The 22,852-nt window shown below is 40.9% G+C and overlaps 1 protein-coding gene across 1 annotated transcript in view; it reads left to right on the top strand.

The window, feature by feature from the left end:
• The window catches only part of kif26ba (kinesin family member 26Ba), a gene marked incomplete at both ends in the record, with an annotated part of 84,011 nt that overhangs the window by 13,525 nt on the left and 47,634 nt on the right, over positions 1–22,852 (top strand). The window contains one exon of the mRNA XM_080458071.1: positions 12,110–12,817. Within this exon, the coding sequence (XP_080314197.1) occupies positions 12,110–12,817 (708 nt within the window). The remainder of the gene's footprint in view (positions 1–12,109; positions 12,818–22,852) is intronic.

The following is a 22,852-nucleotide window of genomic DNA, read 5'->3' as shown; positions in this document are numbered from 1 at the left end:
CCACTGCTTGCTTTCATTTCAAATCTTCATTTATGCCATCAATGTGAAATGTTGACGAAGTCTCTCCACCCTCAGTAACGACTTTGCAGTAAGGCAAAGCCCCTCAACCTCCGCTGCTCCCTTTAAGGACCTCACTGGCCAACAGTGGAGCACTGTGCCTGATGTTACTGAGCAAACCTGAATGAATGAATGAGTGCTTCTGTGTTATTACTTGTGTTATTATGAAGCCTGGAAAGGAGCAAGCATGCACGGTTAACTTTCATGGCGATGCAACTGTAGACCGTTGAAAAGAATTTTAGTTTTAAGGGTTTGCAGGATGATTAAAGTACACCCTGAGGAAATTTCACTTTTACGGTAAAACTCATAAAACCTTGTATAAGCCTCTGGGAAGCCACTTACTAATTGGTTTAATGCTCTTGTTTACTACATTACCATTCTCTGTCAAAGTACCATCATTGTTTTTAATTGTTTTTAGTTGATATGTACTGGTGTTGCAATTGACAACACAACATGTGACATATGAGCTCATTATTAAATTGTCTTTATTAACTGATTAATTTTCTGAACTGAAATGTATTTTATTACTTGATTATCAATGACAGACCTCACAGAGTTTATTTGGAGTTATGTTCCAAATGTTGTTGCGCTGAGAAGGTAACATTCAGTACGATATATCTACGACTAAGAATTGAGCAAATCCTACTACTGCATTCCTGGTTTTACGAGAGTAAGGGATAATGTCCAATGGAATGCGAACCACTACTTTTGGCAAAGGCATTATTGGAAAAACCTAGAAAATAAAGCAACAACTACAGTATAACTGTCTAGATTTTAGTAGAGCTCTGTACGAGTGAGCTCCAGTATCAATGAAACACTTCTGGTCAGCTGCAGATGTGAACTCTGTATGTCTTAGTGGCAGCCGTTCTCCCTGTGGATATTGTAAGTCTAGAAAAAAACCAAGGCTAAATAAAAAAACTAGTGCCTTAAAATAAGCAGTTTAATCTTTAGCTCTATCAATAGGCAGGGAGTGGACAGCTGCTATTGTTTCTATTCTCCTATTGAATTTTATGTAAATAGCGCTGATGCTGTTGAAAAAAAGTTCCTGGGTAAATATCGCAGCCTTCCCACTTAGCACTGTGTCTGTAAAATTGTATTTCAGCTACATGTTGTATAACTGTAACACTACACAGCTTCACTAATGGTTATTTGTTGCTGTCCCAGCTGGAGCAGTGACTGCATTTTTTGGTGAAAGGTGTCCATATAAGTCCACTACTTTTATTTCACCACATCGTTGCACCAAGTAAAAAAAGCTTTAAACATTTGGAAACATTAAAGCAGGGCTGGGGTCAAACCGCTGGACTGGTTTTGGGCCGTGGTCCATACGTTTGCACAGTTTATCAACCTTTTAATGGATGGCAGTGTTTCTACATAAAGAAACACCATGTGGTGATGTGGTGACATTTCAAATAATGTTGTATGTACAGTTGTACTTATGTTTATAATGCATGAAAATTGTAAAACTGTACATGTACGTGGGTTCAAAATGGGTTTGCATTATCACAGTATTCTGGAAGGACTAGAAACTGAGTAAAAACACAAACAAACCAAAAAACAGGTGTTACATCATGACGGCAATTCAATATATTATATTTTTATTCCATTATAGGAGAAGGAAAAAACTGTGGCCTACATCTTGTTCTTCACTTTGTATCCATAATTGGCCACACGCTGTTTTTGTATACTGTGCACCTGTTTCCCGGTGTAAGCACACACATAAAGGCAAGAGATGTCAGGCAGATCTTTACCTTCACCTCCTCCCCAACGAGCCTCACTAACCTTGGAATGGTAGGATACGGGAAGGGAGAATGGATAGATAGGAAAAAGAAGGAAAAGAGAGGGGAACAGGGGAGGAGTGAGAGGGCACTGGAGAGTGTGTATTCAGGTGTGAGGTACGGCAAGATAGATTACCCAACCCAACAGGCAATTCATCACTGTCAGAGGGAGAGAGAGGGAGAGAGGGAGAGAAGAAGGAAAGGAAGAGTGGGACAAAGTGAGAACGGATGTAGAAAAGAGAAGAAAGGAGGGCGACATAGGGGAATGATAGATAAGGAAGTGGGTGGAGGATGAATAAAGAGGGATGCACAGTTGTGGCAGAGAAATGTACTTCATTTTGTGTTTAAAAAAAAATGATTAAATGGATTTAAGATGAGGTGTGACCCCATCTCTGAAGTAAGAGCAGAGGTAAGAATGAACAGGAGAGTTTCTGAGTGTTTCCTGAGCTGTGTTTAAAGGTAACTTTACTTTTTCGTCTCACTAACACCAGCTGAGGTCTGTATCCATGTTATTAAGGAGGATCGTAGTGAGGCTTGATTTCTCATTTAATATTTCTCACTTTCAATAATGAGTACCTGACACGTTAATATTAGACCTTCATGAACATGGGCAGATCATTTGCTGCAGGGCAACAAGGTGAACATTCACACGCTCTTACCCTTTTTAGACTTATAATAGATTACCAACCAACTGAGAAAGCTGTCCTAACAGTTTTCTTTATAGTATGATTAGATTATTAAAAAAAAAAGATCTGATTTCCTGCCTGTGCCACATGAACTGCCTACAAACCTGCCATGTGAAAACGCGTGTTTGCATCGAGTACAATCTCACTAAAGTTGGCTATTGAAGCCAAGTTCCTCACTTACATTTAGGTGCCGATACGTAGCTAGCTAATTGGCAGCTCTGTAACACAAGTATATTATTTCCACTTACAGTTTGGTTCCAAATGCCTCATTTACTGTGCAGCTGAGTTACAGATGGTTTACTAATTTTAACCAGCAGGGTTTCGAAGCAGTTCCTTTACAGTCAGACATCACCATGGATTTACAAACAGGCACCAGCAAGCAAATTGTATATACAAAAAAAGACTGGCTTTATTTCAATCATATACTTCATTCATAGGACTGGGCAATGATGTACATAGTCCACAAATTAAATTAAGTGTTTTTCTTCCAGCCAGCTTGCTCATTTACACTATAGGAGTGGGAACTCATGCCTGAGCTTAACTACAAGCTGTGACAAGCGTCTTAGGTTAGGCTGCTAATGGTAGTGCAGGATTTAACACGTGCACATATACAGGCAGCGAGAACGACACGAAATCTTAAATATGAATGTTTCAAAAAGGTGAGAACATGAGGTTGAACAGAGAGGCCTATCAACCATCTTTAAAATCAATTTCCAGTGTTTTGTTCTATCTTAGATGGAGTTTAACATCCCGCTGCACACACAAACACACACTGGCACGCATGAACGCACAAGTCCAGCAAAGCTATTTTTGTATGTGTTGAGTAAGGAAAACAAAGCTTTAGGGAGCACCGACGAGCACTTAACCTAGACTAATTCAGGGCAATGTTCAGACAACTATATTATTAGGGTTGCTAGTCCTAAACAGCAATTTCCTGAACGTCCTCTGGCGAGCTAAAGACCAAAGTACGTCATTCACGTGGGCTTCTTCATGATAGTTGCTCGCCTGCAAACTCTTAAAGCAGCAAAAATTTGAAAGCAGGCCTGCATCTACGAAGACCAGCACTTCAAAGCGTGTGAAGCCGCTTTCTCATCTTCTATCAGTGAGCCCACCCTGTTGTCATGGTCTTACTACAGCTGAGGGTAAAGGCTACTCGTGGGTAGTCCCTTTAATCGAAGGACAACTGAGGGGACAGCTTAGATCAGGCCTTTTCAATTGGCCAAATATGGCGTGAAAACAATCCTCAGTTGGCCTGAGAAAAACTCCCACGGGCTGGGACTTTTGTGCAGCAATAAAAGCGGCAAAAACAGATTCTTTCAGAAATCCTGCACTGTGTCAGACCCTAAATGTAACACTCCTTACAACTTTACAAATTTAACCCACAGTGCAAAGTGTTGTTGGACCTAGCATTAGAAGTCTTACAAATATAGAAATAGCACATCCTTCCCTACCCTGAAACAAAAGTCAACCGTTAAAAACCATCAGTTTGATCCGGCATAGACTGAAACATATTTATTCATCTTCCCGCCAACTTTAAAAAACAAGTTTATTCTACAGTGAATGTGTTGTCACAGACACAACATTTCAGTATTTCAAATACAGAAACACATGAAGTTCAGTTAAGTTGTGGTGAGCACTCATGTGCTCAGGTAAGCTGTCAGCCTTCATTGCTAATCAGGAGCGACATCAGTTGTGTTAAAATCTTTCAAAATTGACTGCAAATTAAATATCCAAGCCGTCTTTTGGCCCGACTTAATTCTTATTTAACGAGTCTTGGTCAAAATGTTATCACACTGATCATTAAAATGGAGAAACACATTGAAAAGACATCTGATGTTGTATTTAATCTAATAGTTCCCATTTAATGTTTTGTCCATTTTGAAATTTGATTGAGAATTTATTAGTTTGATGCTTGTGGAGGCTCAAACACTACTATTGTCTTTAATTCCTTACTGAGCTAATCTCATTGGAAAATAAACACTGATTTGAGAAGCCATCTGAGTGAAGGATCTCCTTTGAAAGATCAATTTAAGTTCATGTGTGTGTATGTGGGTACAAAAATGTCTTGTATGTCATCACAACTGACACCTGTATTATTACTGATAGTATGAAGCCACACGAACACATCCAACATATATAGTTCATATACATGCTGTACAAACATCCACATACAAATATGGACAGAGGAACACTGTAAAGGCTCCAATCACACAGGATGCAGCAAGTAATTTACACCCCCTATTGCTAGTTAGTTGATTATGCTAATTAAGTTCCACATTGTCATGGCAACACAAACATTTTAATGCTTTATTTCCTTGTTATAAATATAACGTGTCGTCATCACAAAGGGTTGTGTGTACGTGTGCAAACATGTCCGTGTGTGTGTGTGTGTGTGTGTGTGTGTGTGTGTGTGTGTGTGTGTGTGTGTGTGTGTGTGTGTGTGTGTGTGTGTGTGTGTGTGTGTGTGTGTCCTCCACAATCTAACTCCTACACCCATTATTGGATCATATGAAGGAATGACCAATTAAGAAGGTGATTACAGGAGACATACATAGAGGAGAGGAGGGGGAAGAGGAGGAGGAGGGAGGGCATAAATGAGCAAGAATAAAACCCATAAAACACATACTGCTATGCAGAAATATTTGTCACTGCAGGGAAACAAAGAAAGGAAAAAGTCTGGGAAAGTATTAATCACTTTTCCTCCATGTGTTCATTTGCTAAAATGCTATTAAACAGCAGTTTCTCTCTTTGGGTCATGTCTCCAATTTGCTTCTCAAATGCTAATTTCTCCTTTCTTCTTTTAATTTGAATGTATAAATGACATTCACCCGTATTTCTGACTATGCTTCACCATGAATATTCTTCTATGATAAATTCCCTGAGCATGCAGCTTCTGTCAGTATGACGTTCTACAGAAATGCTATGGTTTTTTTCAACTCCATCATTCCCAACTCCTGCCCCTTCTCTGACCAGGGGAATCTATCCTTCATAGTTGAATATCAGTAGGTGAGCATAATTCATCTTGCATTTTTAGGCATAGTTTTTATATATGTTTATGGTAAATTTTGTAATTATTCTTTTTGTTTCAGTGTCAATAAGTTATCAACAGCTGGTTAAATGTGTTCTGTTTTTTAGGTTGTAATTCAGTTTATATCATGTATTCGCCTTTTATATCTTCCTTTCTCATGCAGTGTGCCATTTTTAATACGAACTGTGATTTTTGCTGTTTAAAGAATTTGGGGGATGGCTGCATTCCTCTGTTCATAGTTCACAATCATGTTGTAATTCTTGACTTGTCCTGAGGTGAATCAAAGTCATTGAAAGTCATAGCGTTTATTCCACCAAAGGAAATGGCACATGCATCATTTGGAGAAATGTTGGATGGAATGGTGAAGAGATGGGAGTGCTGGGAAGGGCCTCACGGGAGAAACCATTGGCGACATAGTGACAGAGAACTGTGCTTGACCTTAGTGAGTGTAACGTTTGTCCCGTGTGTGTGTGTGTGTGTGTGTGTGTGTGTGTGTGTGTGTGTGTGTGTGTGTGTGTGTGTGTGTGTGTGTGTGTGTGTGTGTGTGTGTGTGTGTGTGTGTGTGTGTGTGTGTGTGTGGGTGTGTGTGTGTGTGAGACCGTTCATGCATTTGATGTGTGTGATGTCATTTATTGACCTTGCGCCCGCATAGACACCTGACTCAATCATTCACACTCACACAGAAACAAACACTGTCATTGTTCATCATAAGAGCAGTGTAGGTGATCATGAGCCACCAGCATGGCTGAAATTTATAGCCCCCCATTCTTTAAGGTGTGTGTTTGTTCGTGTGTGCACATGGTTTTGTGCGTGCTTGAGTACGTGTGTTGTCAGAGCAGGTGTAAGAAACTATCTGCATCTCTTCTGCATGAATTCACTGATCCCAGACTGGGAGAGGCCTGTGCTTAAACATATTAGCGGGTTTTTGCAGGAGCAAACTGTGGTGAGATGAGTGAGGACAGAGAGGAGAGGAGGTGGAAGGGTTTAGTGGTTGGAAGGGAAACTTACCTTCCTTTCTCACTTATCTGGAAGAGCATTAAAGATGAAACGGTTCAATTCTTAGTCTTTCGCCTCTAATCTGCCATCTTCTTCTGTTTCTTTTGTTTTGAATGTGATGCCATGGACTGCTGCTAAAAGAGAAAAGAGTACTCTAGGAAGAAAGTTTTGACAAATATGGACTTGATGACAGATGGTGGGTCAAAAGATTGGCTTGGACTCTCTGTGCTGGACATAATAGGTTTTCCCATGTTTCTGTGGGCATGTGGTTATAGAAGAGATGCGTCTTGTTATGTTTGACAGCCCATTTTCCAGAATCCTTTATGGCCGGTGCACTCACATACATAAACACATATACAGACACGTACACAAAAACAGTGTGGGACAAACATGGACGTGCAGTTTTTTCTCATCAAATCCTAGTAATAGCATCCTTCTGTGTCCAGGTCACACACACACACACACACACACACACACACACACACACACACACACACACACACACACACACACACACACACACACACACACACACACACACACACACACACACACACACACAGTCATTGCTCCACTGATTGATCGACAGAGTTGCTGAGGTCACGTTTCAGTTGAGTTGGACGCCATCTCCCTCTCCATGTGTTTTCTCTGCCTATCACTTCACATGCTGAGCTGAAGCTGTTTGTCTACCCGTGTCAAGGGAAATGAAACAAACACAGACTATCCGCGGTGCTGAGGCTGATTGAGTCACTCAATGAATACAGATGAACTTAGAGGTGAGAAAATGGCTTCAACAGACTAGATTAGATTAAATCCTATTAAAAAGGTAAGAAAAGTAACAGTTCAGAAATGAATAATCTCACACTACTGTCTTATTAAATGGTGTTACAATACTGCAAACCTTTGTCAGTCAGATACTTCAAAGCTGTTCAAATGTCAAATGAATTGGTTCCCAGTAAGATTTGTGTTATGTTAATCTTATTGCATTTCCAAGATTGAATTTGAGCTTGTTCAGCAACATAATACCTGACTGATGAGAACGTGTGTTTTGATCTGAAGAAGATAAACTTGATGTTATGTGATCCATCTCAAAGTTGAGTCAGAAAAGGGATGTGATACAGAGAGGACAGTAGCTGAAACAGGCTCACAGAGAGATCCCAGTCAGTGATTCAATATTCCACCAGTATTCATCAACAGTCTGCAAAAATTGTCTCTATTTCCTTGACTCCCTTGCTCTCATTCATTCTTTATAAAAACACAGCCCACTTTTTTTCTTTTCTTTCACTCAGGCATGTTGGCTGCCTCTCAAATCTCAGCTCATTTGAAACAACAAGACCCTCAAGTCAAGGACTATACACCGTATCCACTTAAATGCTGCTTCAGCGGTGTGTGTGTGTGTGTGTGTGTGTGTGTGTGTGTGTGTGTGTGTGTGTGTGTGTGTGTGTGTGTGTGTGTGTGTGTGTGTGTGTGTGTGTGTGTGTGTGTGTGTGTGTGTGTGTGTGTGTGTGTGTGTGTGTGTGTGTGTGTGTGTGTGTGTGTGTGTGTGTGTGTGTGTGCTAACAAGATAGAGAAGTCAAAAGTTTTCAAGAAAGATCACATGTTTCCTTTTCTCAGGCAAAGATGACATGTTTCCAAGTCATTGCAAACAAACAGCAACATTATGGATATTATTCAGAATTAATGGGAAGATTGAATTTACAGTGGCACTCTCAGACACATTTTAAAATAAACTGTACTAAGTGACTGTAACTAAGTGAACTAGTTTGCCTTATTGCTAAAATGAACTTGTATCTCAGGATTGAAGTAGGAGAGTGTGTATCATCATGTGTACTTTAAAGAGTGACAGTGGTATGTTTTGGCAAAAATATACATGTTTATATTACGGTGTGTGAGCATATGTTTAACCATCACATATACTCTGTTCATTATACGACTTAGTTTTTTTTACAACTAACAAGATACTCTTTATCCATAAGAACACACATGCTGCTCATGAGCTGGCCAACTTTTGAGCTCCTGGAGTGTATGTGTGTATCCTGTGGTCTTGTGGTTTGTTGACACAGCCAAGCAGGCAGCTCTTGCATTGAGAGGGTGCATTTTACTTTTAGAAGACACACTGCTGTGTGTACACTTGCGTACAGACTGTATATTGATTAAGGACAAGTTACAGGCTTGTTATTAGTAGGAGAGTTCTGGGGCGTTTACAGACTGTACTTTCAAAGTCTCAGTGTCCTATTGCACTATTGGCATGATGGGCCCACCAAAGAGGCCGACCACACGCGCGCGCACACACACACACACACACACACACACACACACACACACACACACACACACACACACACACACACACACACACACACACACACACACACACACACACACACACACACGGAGGAAAGGGGGACTGTTCCTCCGACTGCGCTCTACTGGACTGAGGCTCCAGATGTTGTTCCTGGGATCTGCTGCAGCCACTCTCCTAGTTTGGGGGTCACCACCCCGAGTGCTTCTACCACAGTGGGAATCATGTCCACTTTAACCTCGACATCTCTTCCAGCTGTTCCTTCACCTCTTGGTACTTCTCAACCTTTTGGTGTCCTTTCTTTCTGATGTTGCTGTCAGCTGGTAGTGCCACATCTGTCGCTGCTGCCCTCTTCTGCTGTTTGTCAACCACCACAATGTCCGGTTGGTTAGCCAGCAGCTGGTCGTGAGTCTGGAAACTGAAGTCCCACAGGATCTTAGCCGTTTTTCAACCACCTTCGGGGGGATGTCCCACTGGGGTTTGGGACCTTCTAGTCCATACTGGGCACAGATGTTCCTGTACACTATCCCAACCACTGGGCTGTCTCTCCATGCACACTGATCCAGCTTGAATCTTGCCACTATGTTCTGGATACATAGTTTCCAGTAACAAAGCTGTTTTGTTTGTCAGGGATATCAGGAGTACACGCTGTCTGATGAATCAAGGGCAGTTCTCCCAACATGATTTTCTATTGTCTCAGTCAGTCATCTGTCTCACAACCAAACATCTGTCTGAATCTACTAACAGATGTCCATCAGAGGGCTATTGATTGGACACACAAACAAATTCCACATCTCCTTCAGTCATGTATTGATTAAACTTCAGTAAACAAAGAGTGCATACCCATCACTTTGATTAACACTTTGTGTACAGCTCTTTTCCCAGCATGAAACACCGAGGTATCTACATAAAAGTACCAGCATGTAAACCAGCTGTTGACACTGATGCGTGTGCTCTCCCATTAATGAGAAAATGTCTTGAGTCATTCAAACAGCTGAATGTTTACAAGGAGACGCTGTTGAAAAGCCCTGAGATATTCCGATGATGGCAGTTTTCTATCACCTCACACATTGTCAGTGTTCAGTAGTGACCATAAAGAAATTGCTTTAGGTCAGGGAGCACAGAGGAGTATGTACAGAAAAAGGAGACTAAAAACACACAAAGTGAGTTTTACATGCATTTCCTCTTGGATAGTTTTTCACAGTGTGACCCAAGTAAATCTAGAATAAGACTTTTATATTTAACCGTGAACAGTATAACTTGCCCCAGTGCAGAAAGCTTACATGCTTAAGCGCTCCAGAGGATTCAGGCTGGTTTTAAAGCAGTAGGCTTGTTATAGCTACTAAGTCAGGCGCTACCACCTAGAACAGATCTTTTGTTGAATTACAGAGCAGACATACATTTACTGACACCTACACTGAAAATGACAAACACATCACTACGTGATAGTCAGTCACCTTAACCCTGCCATTTGTCTCAAGGGCACAAAGGAACACCTCGTTTTATTAGCAAACACATTTCCATTTAACGAGCTTTGTCAGACAAAGTGCTTAATGCTTTATGGAAAAATTGACAAAAGAATAAACATAAAAAAACTCATGGGAACAAATGAGGTTTAGACACAGATCCGTGTTAGCGTGTGCAACTATCTTTGCCTGTTAACTCTGATATTTAGACCACAGAGTCATGGCAGACGATTTAGAGCGGCTTTGCTCTGTGCAAGTGGTTCCAATTAATCTGTAAAAGCATATACACACATTAAACCCACACCTGCACATGCACAAAATACCCCTGCACACATAACTGCACAAACAAATTGGGCAAATATCCCAATCTGCACGCATGAGAACACTCGCAGTAATTGCTCACACAAATGCAAATACGAAACTGATCCAATGGACCCAAAACCGAGAAAAAAAAATCAGCAGATGTGTGAAAAGAGACATGACCAACGTGACCTTGTAAACAAATGTAAGCCAGTGCTGTTGTCTGATTATCCTTAATAAAGGCCGTGCAAGCAGGTCATGAAGTTCACACTAGTTGGTCCTAAAGTCAGAGTCCAGACATTGTGGAGCTGATGAAGCTGCATGTTAATGATGTCCCTATAATCCAACACACTTTGAAAAGTTATTTGTACAAGCTATCTTCTCACACCAGTCTTTAAATAGGGCTTCTGTCTATTAAAAGACATTTTTCTTAAGCTAAGCAAAGCTTTAATCTTTTTCAACACCTCTGGGAGTTAACATACTTATCCCTTTGTGGTCATAATGCCACTAGGCTCTATGTTGTGAGGATGAGCTTTGGTGAAGTAAACTTTGTCCGTTTGGTTTTTAAAGACAACTTTATTTGACAGATGCAAATTAGGGCATCAATATTGTCTGCATCTGTTCATATCAACTGTTCACTTTTGATTCATCAAGTAATATCTGTTTTAGCAAAACAGCTGGAAATGAATATAGATTGAACTGCAAGAAGAACATCAGTTGAAGGAGAAAATGCAAAAAAGAAAAAAAAGTCAGGAAAAGTATTTGTTACTGTTGACAATTACTTCAATGACTTGATGTCTAATAATTACTGATGAAGTGCCGTTTTATGTGCGAGTTTAAATGCTGTTGAACTCCTTTGAAAAAACATGAATGATCAAGGAACACTTAATGTCACTTTTTCTGAGCACTTCACTATTCATCACATAATTTTTATTGGCTTTTTATGGGAAGTAAGCACAGCCATTTCTTACAGCAGAACATTGATAGTCAAGTGATTGACCTCATGTTTGAAGAGGCTGGTTGGTTTTACTTTGGGTGTTTTGGTAAAATGAACTTCATTATTTGTTTGTGCTAAAAATTGATGGTCAAGCAATTAACCTTGCATTAAAAGTGGAGTCCTTTTATATTTTTAGTGCTTATCAGGCAACGTTTCTTTACGGTTAATCAAAAGTGTATAGTTATATATTATGAAGGTTTATTTAAAGTCATATAAAAACAATGTTGGGTGGCACCGCTGCAAATGTCATACCTGAGAAGCAGGAACGGAGAAAGAAAAAGTAGAAGGTTGTTTGTCTTTGATGACTTTCCTTGCGGTTTGTTTTCTGTTGCACCTTTATCTGTTAGACTCTCTGCAAAGGCTTGTTCAACTCAGCTACTGTGTCTTCATCTCCTCTACTCCTACAATCTGACTGAGCTCATCTTGCTTCATTTTGTTTTCATTCATTCCTTCAGTCACCAGTCTAAAACCCAGCATTTTGTTTCTCTTTCTCTCCTTCCAGGATCCCTCGTTCTCTCTCCTCCTCCATGACAAGCTTCAGGTGCCCAACAGCTCTCGACGAGCATGGAACGAGCGTGACAGCCGCTGTGATGTCTGCGCTACCCATCTCACGCAACTGAAACAGGAAGCCGTGCACATGGTCCTGACCCTCGACCAGTGGGATTTATCTCCCACCTCGTCCCCTCCAGCCTTATTCGGGAGGTACGGATCTCAAGGGCCAGCAGGCTCATTGGGAGCGTCTGGAGCGCAGGGAGGTCCTGTGTCAAGGGAGTGGCCGTCTCCATTTCTTCCTTCATCCTCCTCCTCAGCTGCTGCTGTTTTGTCCTCGCAGTCCCCTGCGCCAAGCCCCAGCCAGACCCCGACACCCAGCCCGAGTCATGGATCTTCGGTACCGAGCCACGGGAGTCCTTCATCTGGGCAAACACCCTGCACTCCTGCAAACACTCAACTGCAAAGTTCCGGGCACAGACTGGGGTCCAAGCCGAGCTCCCTGGGGCTTGGAGGTGGGCTGGAGAGAAGGAATGGCTCCCCCAGTTCAGGAAAAGGAGCTGGTTCTCAACAGCAAGCAGTGACGGGAGTCAGCAGCCCGAGCAACACTGCCGGCAACAGCAGTAACAATGGGAGTGTATCAGTGCTGAATGCAGCTGCTCTGCAGGCACACCAGCACCTCAACAGAACTAATGGAGGGGTCACTCTATATCCATATCAGGTGAGTTACCTGCGTGTGTGTGTGTGTGCGTGCATGTGCATGTGTGCAACTGTATGTGCCTGTGTGTACGTGTCCCAAAAAAGTCAAAACAAACACCCTTCTCTGTGTGACCAGTGATAGATAGTGTCAAAAGAACTTTTCTAAAACTGAAAGAAAAATAACATACTGATTTACAAAAGTTTCAGTAAATCTAATCGTAGCTACAATAATATTTGGGGAAGCCTTGTTATCTTCCAAAACAAAGCGTGACGTAAATCTGCAGGAGAAATTGATAAAAAAAAAGTAAAAAAGAATCATGCTATGTAATGTCAGGCAAGTGACCTCATTTGGTAACTTTCAGATTTTCATCCAAACTAACACTAGTTATAACAACAATCGAATCCAAGCTAATATGTGCTAAACATACATACAGTTCTTTAAAGAAATTATATTCAGTGTGCCTTATTTGTTAACAGCACATATTCTTGCAGAGCGGTACATCCCAGGAGTACCTTATAAAAAACTTAAATTAGCAGCATCTTTACGCTATGAACAATGAAAAATATATGATTGTGCAACTTCTGAACAGATTTGGTTGAATGAAAATATAATCAAATGTTTTTTAAATACAAAATCTTTTTTTTTTCTTTTGCAGTTGCAACAAGTGCATTTAAAGGGCTGGTGTACTAAATATCATTTTGTGCTTATCCTCTCTCTGGGTTGTAGCTGCTTAGCTTTCTTGACTGTTATTGTGTTTCTTTAATATCAGAGTAATCCACTGATACTTGGTTGTGACTTCTAAATGCTCACTGGACAAAATACCAAGTTATAGCCTGTCACCAAATGACTTGAAATGCTTTTTGAAATTTTCTGAAGGGAACAAGATCAGAGAAGCCCAAAGGAATCTTTTCAGATGAAAATACTAACACTTGATTTTTTAGAAAATTGATTTTCATTGTCACGATTACAAACCAGAACAAAACACTGCTTTGAATGTGATGACTATCCATCCTGGAGGGGGAGCAAAAAATACCTTCAACACCTGGATGAAAGCTTGTCAACTTTAACACAAAAAACTGTAAAAGTGACTAAAATGGAAACTGGAGATGAAAGAATCTGGTTTTGGAGGAGAGAGGAAGAGAAGGAGCATGAGCAGACAAGAGGAGGAGAGTAGGAAGGAGAAAATGCCTGAGGTGAAGGGTGGTCTCGAGGTGTATGGAAGGAGGCGATAGAGCTGAGACTCCAGGGGAGACTCAGTGTGCGTGTGCGTGTGCGTGTGCGTGTGCGTGTGCGTGTGCGTGTGCGTGTGTGTGTGTGTGTGTGTGTGTGTGTGTGTGTGTGTGTGTGTGTGTGTGTGTGTGTGTGTGTGTGTGTGTGTGTGAGAGAACATGTTCTACAGATGTAATAATTCATACAGTGATAATTAGGACTCAGGGGACTCTATGTCACACACCCCGAGTACCCCTTCACTCTTTCACTTTCACTCACCCTCTTACACATGCACACTTACTTCTTATGCGTCTTTCTTTCCCTCTCCCTTATTATTTCTTTTCTCCTTCTTGCACTTCGTCTGCTTCATATTCATCTAGTTCTTTATGCTGCTGTTGTCCCATCTGTCTTTGTATTTTCATTCAGCTCGTGACCCGAATCAGATTTGGAGATAAGTACTCATAGTTGGAAATTGCTTTGTTCAGAGTCTAGAATTGTTTCATTATCTTATTCCACTGGACACAAGTGAATTAGACTTCAGGACCTCTGTGTATTGTGGCTTGTCTTTGTGGAAATTAAAGGGGAAGTGTTTGTTACTGAAATTGTATTTCTCGGTTTTTGAAAATGTTTATAAATCAGATAGGAAAGAATGTTTCAGGTCCCATTGTTTTTTCTTTTGCTTCTTGTTCTGCCCATATTGAATGTTATTAGCCCACACCAAAATATCTAGCTGGGTTGAGCTTAGTCTTAGTTTGCTCAGCAGGTGCTTTACCAGCAGACAGTACCAGTAACAGTTGTGCCATGGTGTTGTGTCACAGTCATTGCTTGAGTTTTGTTTAAAAACTACAATCTTGAGCTGAGAAATAGGTCATCATATACCAGTTAAGCTACTTATGGAAGCCAGTATAGCTTTATTTACTTGCATAAACACTTTCAGATGTATCACCCTGTTTCCAAGACGAAAAAAAGAAACTAAAGACGTTAAATGATTCATCAATTTGAGGGATGATAAGTAAATATGGAATTTTAGAGTATTAACGACTAAAGATCAGTGAAATCAACAACAAATACTCTGAGTGAGTCCATCGAAACATAAGATCATGCAGTAGATCTCATGTTACAGGGTAAATTATTCTTGTTAAATGAAGCTATGGATGTCAAGTGTCATTTGCCACTTGTTTTCTTAACATGAGAAAGTTTGAAATAAAGCTGAACAGACTGCCTCATAAGGTAGATGTGTACATAACAAGTACCAGACATTGTTTCAGGTATATACTGTATGTAGGTTAAGTTAAATGTGGGGTTTGGGGTGGGGGGGGGGGATACCCCCTTGCCTTGCACCTTCTGGATGGGCATTGAGGGCGGCGGTTGCTGTGCTTCTGGGTCTTCGGGCTTAAGGCCATTCTCTGAGGTCCCCCGGGTGTCTGGGCGTCGCGTCCTGTGGCCCGTGGCTTGGGCTGGCATCGGTCTGAGGGAGTCTATCATGCCTGCCTGGACCAGACCTCAGGATCCTATTGGTAGCCCCACCTGCATGGGTGAAAATTAATACGACTCCTGACAAGACCCACAGATGTGTAGAATCCCTCCAGGACTCACAGGGCATAGTTGAAAAAAACACTGGTTATTTGCATCTCTGGTGGAGATCTAGACCAATGGTGCCATTGTAGACTGTGTACTTAGTAACCCTCCAACACACACAGGCATGCAGGCTTGCACGCACACACACACACACACACACACACACACACACACACACACACACACACACACACACACACACACACACACACACACACACACACACACACACACACACACACACACACACATACACACACTTCAGGGAGGGCTGGTGATGGTCACTAAAATGCAAAACAATCCAAGCCTTTAAAGGTGTCTCCCTGTGTGTATGGATTTACGTGCACATACAGAAACATCAGTTATATCTCAATAGAGTATATCACCTAACTCATGCACACATTTTTTTTCACATTTGATAAATACAGTGGTATCAATATATAATGGAAAATGTTGTGTCTCACCCATAAAGGCCTGAGACGACATTTGCATTCCTCCCCGTGTGAGCATTCGCAACATTTGTGTGTCTCACTTCAGAGCTGATTCCATCTTCTCCCACATGCATCTCTAGATCATGATGCATGTCATGTGTGCATGTCTCCCCAGATCTTAATGAATTCATCCATCAAATCTCCTCCTCCAATGTGCCCCTGAGCGTTGAGTTCAACATCCTCTACAGTCAGTTATCTGCCTTCCTCCTTGGCTCATATCAATTTTAGAATCTAAAGGTCTCTCTACATATATTCCTTTAACCCAAAGTGTGCACTTTGCCCTTTCTGTAGAATAATTGTGTGAGTGATCTGCACTTCTAGCTGGTGCAGTTACCCAATTACGAAGCATGACAGTGTGAGAGATAACAAATGATAATGGCCATTTAATGGACTGATAGCATTCTAATTAGCTGACGTATTTTGCATGTTCGTGCATGTCTCTGTGTGAAGGTAGAGCTATTTACAGATTTACAGGTGTGTGTGTGTGTGTGTGTGTGTGTGTGTGTGTGTGTGTGTGTGTGTGTGTGTGTGTGTGTGTGTGTGTGTGTGTGTGTGTGTGTGTGTGTGTGTGTGTGTGTGTCGGGAACTGTAAAATGAAAAAGAGCCCGAGTGTTTCGGCTGTGACTTTGACAGTAATGGTGGTTCAGCAGGAAAGGAGAAACGCAATAATAAATCACCCTCGTTTAGATTCCAATGGGGTAAGACGGAAGGGGGAGGCGCTGAGTAGAGAGATGATCAGAAAATGAAAATTAGAAGTAAAGAGGGAGGAAATGAAGAGAGATTAGAGTGAGAGAGAAAGAAGACATGGTTTAGAGGCATCTGGCATTTTAATATCAAATTCTTATCACATTTGTTAATTCTTAGAAAGCAGTGTATGCAGGGACATTGCTGAGTTTTCTTGCAATCTCTACACTGCATTTCTTTTCTGTTTGTGGATTTGATTTTGTTGGATAATGGCTTTGGTTCTCACAAAGCAGAATGGAGACTTGATCCTCTAGCATCCGTCGAGCTTTCCAAGGGTCTTACAATGACAGATGATTGAAAAGAGGCCAAATGAGGACTCTCTTCTAACGTGTTCTGACTCCTCAGCAAAGTGGAAGAGAAAACAAACCCATAGGTTGACAACAGAGAGAATGAGGAAGCTTCAAACTTACCAGGAGAAATGAGTGAGATTTATGGGAAACTTGTATCCCATTCTTCAGAAACACTTTACCATTAATTATTGATTTAATTAATGTTAACCGTTAAAGTCCCCAGTCAGAGCTCGGTCATCAAGAGACAGAGAGGAGAGTTAAAAGAGGAAAGACGCTGACGTAGAGAAAAGAAATCCACCTGCCCGCCAGCAGGGACGACATTAAAAACTTGCAGGGTCAGCAGTCTCAGAGGTGACAACCTCCACATCTTATATTTCTTAGGATTTTTATTTGTGCTCTCGCAGGAAGTCTGAGACAAATGGAAACACTGATTCATTTGGGACAAAGAACTCCAGTTGTGTCTGTTCTAGCACAATGTGAATATGTAATGCAGCCACAGAGATTTAACAAAAAACTAAAGACATTTGATGTTACATTTTTTATTTGGCGAAAAGTAAACTGAAATTCTATATTTATGACTAACATTAGATTTGATCGTGTTTAAGTGGTACATTTTGACTAAATTGAAAAATTTGAAGAAAAAGGTTTCATTTGAAGAGCAGATGAGGATTTATGTTATAATGGTATTTGCAGTGTGTATGGAAACTAATAGAATTTATTAATGCGTGTGAGATTTCTTCAACGTGGTCAAAACACTTCCATACCAAGCTCTATGAGCTCTATGAGTTAAGTTTGAAAATGCTTGTTAGCATTTTTTAGCTTCAGGTATCACAGTCATTTTGGTGCTTCTCAGTGTGTGTATTTAATATTCATACTCCACGAAACTAACTTCCCCCGCGGTACAGGGAGTTCTCTGGTTCAATAGCTCAATCATAGGGAGAAAATTGGGCCGAACCACAAATGTGCTGAGGGTCAACAAACTCCAATAATTTTCGTACGCCTCCCTTTCGCTTTCTTTCTATTTTTAATCGTCTCTACAGTCATATTTGACGGCAGGCCAGATGGAGAGACATCCTGGCTCTGGACAGCGATTGTGCCAGCCTAGTGTCAATCACGAATAATCAGCCAAACTAACCACAAGAAAAAATCATGTGCAGCCAAATGGCACAATCTATCATACTGAATACTGAATAATTGACTGATTTGCCAATTTTGGGTTGGTCTTTTTTTTTTTTTTTTTTTTTTGCCAAACAGACACCTTTAAGACAAAAGAATCAGCACAAACATCTTGCCTGTCCAACCATGTAACCAGTTCCTGACTCCTGCACTGAGAAATCAAATGTAAGGCACTTTTCACACTGCTAACAGAAATAAGGCTCATACACTGTGTGTGTGTGTGTGTGTGTGTGTGTGTGTGTGTGTGTGTGTGTGTGTGTGTGTGTGTGTGTATACACGTGTGGGTGTGTATTACTGGGGGCAGCTGAGTAAATGAACAGGTTGATGTACACATCGTCACATTTTAAACGACTCAACTTTATTGAAAATGTCTAATTGTATTTATCTACTCAGGAGGATATTAACAAGACGAGTTCAAACAACAATTTGTTACTGCTTTAAATTACTACTTGAAGTAGCTACTGAATAAATATTTTTTTTTATCTAATAGCCTACATCAATTTAAATACTAAAATTAAAATCAAAATGAGGTACATTCAGAGCATATATACATATAAGCCTTTTCATTCTGAAAGACGTTTTTATATTTCAATTTAGGCTGCTTCCATGTCGCCTTTCTCTGTTGGATTGCACCTAAATGAAATTCAGATTTAAAATCTTTATTATGTGTACCTGTCTGCTGCGATATTAAGTTAAATGTTAAGTCAGTGGAGTTATGCGTTCAAACATATACATTGACTCTGGCAGCAACTTTTTCCCAGTCGTCTCTCCCCTCCGCTGCTGCAGCGCTGGGAGTTTTACGGCAAACTAACTCGATTTTCGGTCTGTTGCCATAGTGACTGGTGGTTTCGGGGCTCCATTGATGGTGGCTTATTATTGTGGTTGTGCACGCAAGGTTCACATACTGAGAGTTGATTAAACAAATTTAGTTCTGGAACTGGAAACTCTGAATTTCCCATGTCAGAGTGAGTCGACTCAGACTTCAGGAGAGACTCAGAGATTGTTGAACCTTCTTCCTGGAACACCCCCCTGTTCTTTATTTGCTCATTCACTAATGTTTCCTCCTCCCTCTCTCTGAGAGGGCAGCCACCTTCCTCACGTCATTCATTTCACTGCAGTCAGCATTTAGATTGCTTCTCAGATTGCACTGATAAAAGCAGCCAGGACCACACAAAGTCACACAAAGACTCTCTCGTACAAGCCCCCCTATACAAACCTGAAATTTCATGCATAAACTCCACTGTAGGGCCGGTAGCATGTGGAGAAATAAAACAAATATAAGCGAGACGGATGAGGACGGCGAATGCTGTGGAAATGGCGTTTGTCTTGTAATGAAGATGAATGAGACAGCTTTTACCTTTTTTTTTTTTTTTAAGAGCGCAGAGATGAGGATAAGTGATGCAGTGCAGAAGAGGAGGGTGAGAGTGACAGAATAAGTGCGTAAGTGTTTTTCTGCCTCTCACCTTGTCTTCCTGTGGAAATCTGATATCACACCCATCAAAGCCCTGCACTGACAGATACAATCTCAGGACCAGGTGCACTGGGAAAGTCTGGTCAGAGGCTTCGCTTTTATTGATTTGCCGCATTATCTTCACTGCATTCGGCTGTCATATTCGCCTCTGTCATCTCTGTTTGTTCTGCTGTTATCTGTATCCCTTGCTCTTAGCTGCTGCGGCCTAATATTTCCATAGAGACCATTAATGTTTCATCCAGTGTAATATCACCTAATTTACTGTAGAATGTAGACAATAGCTAAGCCTTTGTGTTTTGTGGCCAAATCTGGATAGAACAAGCATCACACTGTCATGAAAACAACAACAAATACATTTCCTGCAGTAATAGTGTAATTGAAAATGTAATGATTTATCATTTAACGCATATATTCTAAAGGTAGCTAGATGTTCCAGTCCTTGGTGATGTGCTATAATGGACAGTGATGATGGTCAGTACGTGTGATGGGAATGTCGAACAACTGGTTCATGCGTTGCCATGAAATTTTTAACAGAGTCATGGTCCCAATGGCATTTCTATGGGATATTAACATGTGATATGTGTGTGAATAACTTAAATAGACAAGAGGAGCTACCTAGTACATCCCAGAGAGCAGACTGGGATCAGGATGGAAACTGTTCACTCACACCGCTTTTTTGCGTGTTTGGAAACCTTTTGTGATAATATCCCTATTTACCATGGAAAACACACATGAAGTGCATGAATTATATGAGCCTGTAATCTTTTAGTATCTGGGGCGGATGGGGCTCAGTTGGTAGAGTGGTCGTTTTTCAATCGGAAGTTTGTGGATTTGATTGCCAATCCCCCCTGTCTACATGTTGGAGTGTTCTTGAGCAAGACTCTGAACCCCAAACTGCTCCCAGTGAATGGATTGAAAACCTTGCATGGCAGCCACATTCATTTCTTCAAGAATTTCCCTCTGGGACTAATAAAGCATTTCTATTCTATTCTATTCTATTCGATTCTATTATGCATTTGGCATACAATTCAGAAGAAGGGAATACCAGTTTCACCAACAGTAAACATTATAAAGTGTTGCACAGCAGCATTGCATCCTGTTATGGATGTGATGTATGCTGACAAATTTCCCTTCATTTTTTCATGGTGTGCTTGTGCAACTGGAGCATTTGAGTTTTCTTCCTGCAACACCATGAGATAGATCTTTTTTTCATGTTTTTGTTTGGTGACCTATTATTCCCCACACTGTCATAATTTTTTATGGCTTTTTGACTTTTTGCTTGTGCCCTCTTTGTCCACTATGTCATGATGCACTACCCACAGAAATTACATTCCTATCAGCTTCATAGGACCTGTTTGCCAAAGCAGTCTCACTTATCATCAAAGAGACGTGCAACTGTTGTGTGGACTTTTACAAACATACATGTCCATTTGACCCTGATCAGTTGTCCCAACACTAATGGCCACATATTGTTCAAACACCTTTAGTCCACTTTCCAGCCAGCATTATATTCTGTTGGGGGCACTTTTTTACCCTTTCTATGTACTTTTCACCTTCCATTTATTAGGATTTATGAGTAACCACTGCACATGAGTAGGTTTTTCTGCGGTTCTGGACCTTTATTCCATATGTTCACTGTTGCTTTAATATTGCAGGAGAGTCAAGCAAAGTCTGAGCATTTGAAATGGGTGCAAATGCACTGAGGAGTATGGTATATAAACTATAGAGGCATCTCATTTACAATAGGTAATTTATCATGGCAGTGGGCGGCGTGCGTGGACCTCGGGAGCCCTCAGCAGTAAATATCCGCACAGCGGAGCTGATTTACACACATGCACACACACACACATGCAGAGGGGTGCAGACACATGTACAGTCTAGGTGACAGACACACAAAAGACACACACATTAACTCGCACAAAAAGCTGTTTTTTTTTATTGGAGCTTGTGGCTATGATTTAGGTGCTGTCGTGTCTGACTGCATGGAGCTCATAAAGAACCATAATCAATAATCCATATCTATGTCATTAATGCTTTGTCTGCACACAAACATGTACACATAGGCACAGATATGCCTAGCTCATACATACATACATACATACATACATACATACATACATACATACATACATACATACATACATACATACATACATACATTGTGTGTGTGAGAGAGAGAGAGAGAGAGAGAGAGAGAGAGAGAGAGAGAGAGAGAGAGAGAGAGAGAGAGAGAGAGAGAGAGAGAGAGAGAGAGAGAGAGAATCAAACACACAGAGCTGTACAGTAGCATTTTTGATGGACACATTACAGGAGCACTACTGGCATAGCACAGAACGTAACACTTCCCACACACATAGGCTCACATGCATTGAGGTAGAGCTACTGTACTGCGCTGTACAAGAGCTAAACAACACAAATAAAGGAGCAACAATTCAATGATAGAAATGACAGTGCTCTCTAAAGGTCTATGTCTCAGGAAACTGTATATTTCAGCAAATAGTCATGCCAGAAATCTAATTTCTCTTCTGTGTTATGAACCCAGGCAGGTTCTATCCTGAGGAAATGGAGCCCTCTCAGTGAAAGAAGGCTCCCTTGGCCTACAATGTTTTACATTATTTTCTGTTATTTTCAACACTGCACCCTTGGGAGAAGCTCAACTTCCCCCTTTTTTTATTTTGTCTTTTTTGTCTCTTATTTACTCCGGATCCAAACACTTTTTTTAATTGCCATCACCTCACCTGCACTGAAATTCATTTTGAACGCTGACTGGTCAGGTTTTGACTGCCAGTCATTAAAGCAGGAGGGTCTGTAGTCGATGCCATGCATTGGTTGTAACCTCATGCCTTCAGCGTGGTGTGAGATTCAGGTTTATCCTCACTGTCTTCCTTCACTGAGTGGAGTCCAATAAAACCCAAATGCCATGTGTTAGTGATGAAGTATTCTTTGAAAAATGTCATTTGCTGAACATGGTGGAACAGTGTGACAGAAAAAATGAAAGTCGATAGGTTAGGATCATTTATTAAAACAAAAGGTGCGTACAGGGATGTAAAAGATGAGAGACAATGATGAAAGTGAAGAATGAGTAAGAGAGGTTTAT

This window comes from Lipophrys pholis (assembly GCF_963383615.2).
Source record: "Lipophrys pholis genome assembly, chromosome: 2".
In the NCBI taxonomy this organism is placed as follows: Eukaryota; Metazoa; Chordata; class Actinopteri; order Blenniiformes; family Blenniidae; genus Lipophrys; species Lipophrys pholis.
The sequence above is the reverse complement of the archived record's forward strand: the minus strand, read 5'-3'. Positions and strand labels throughout refer to the sequence as shown.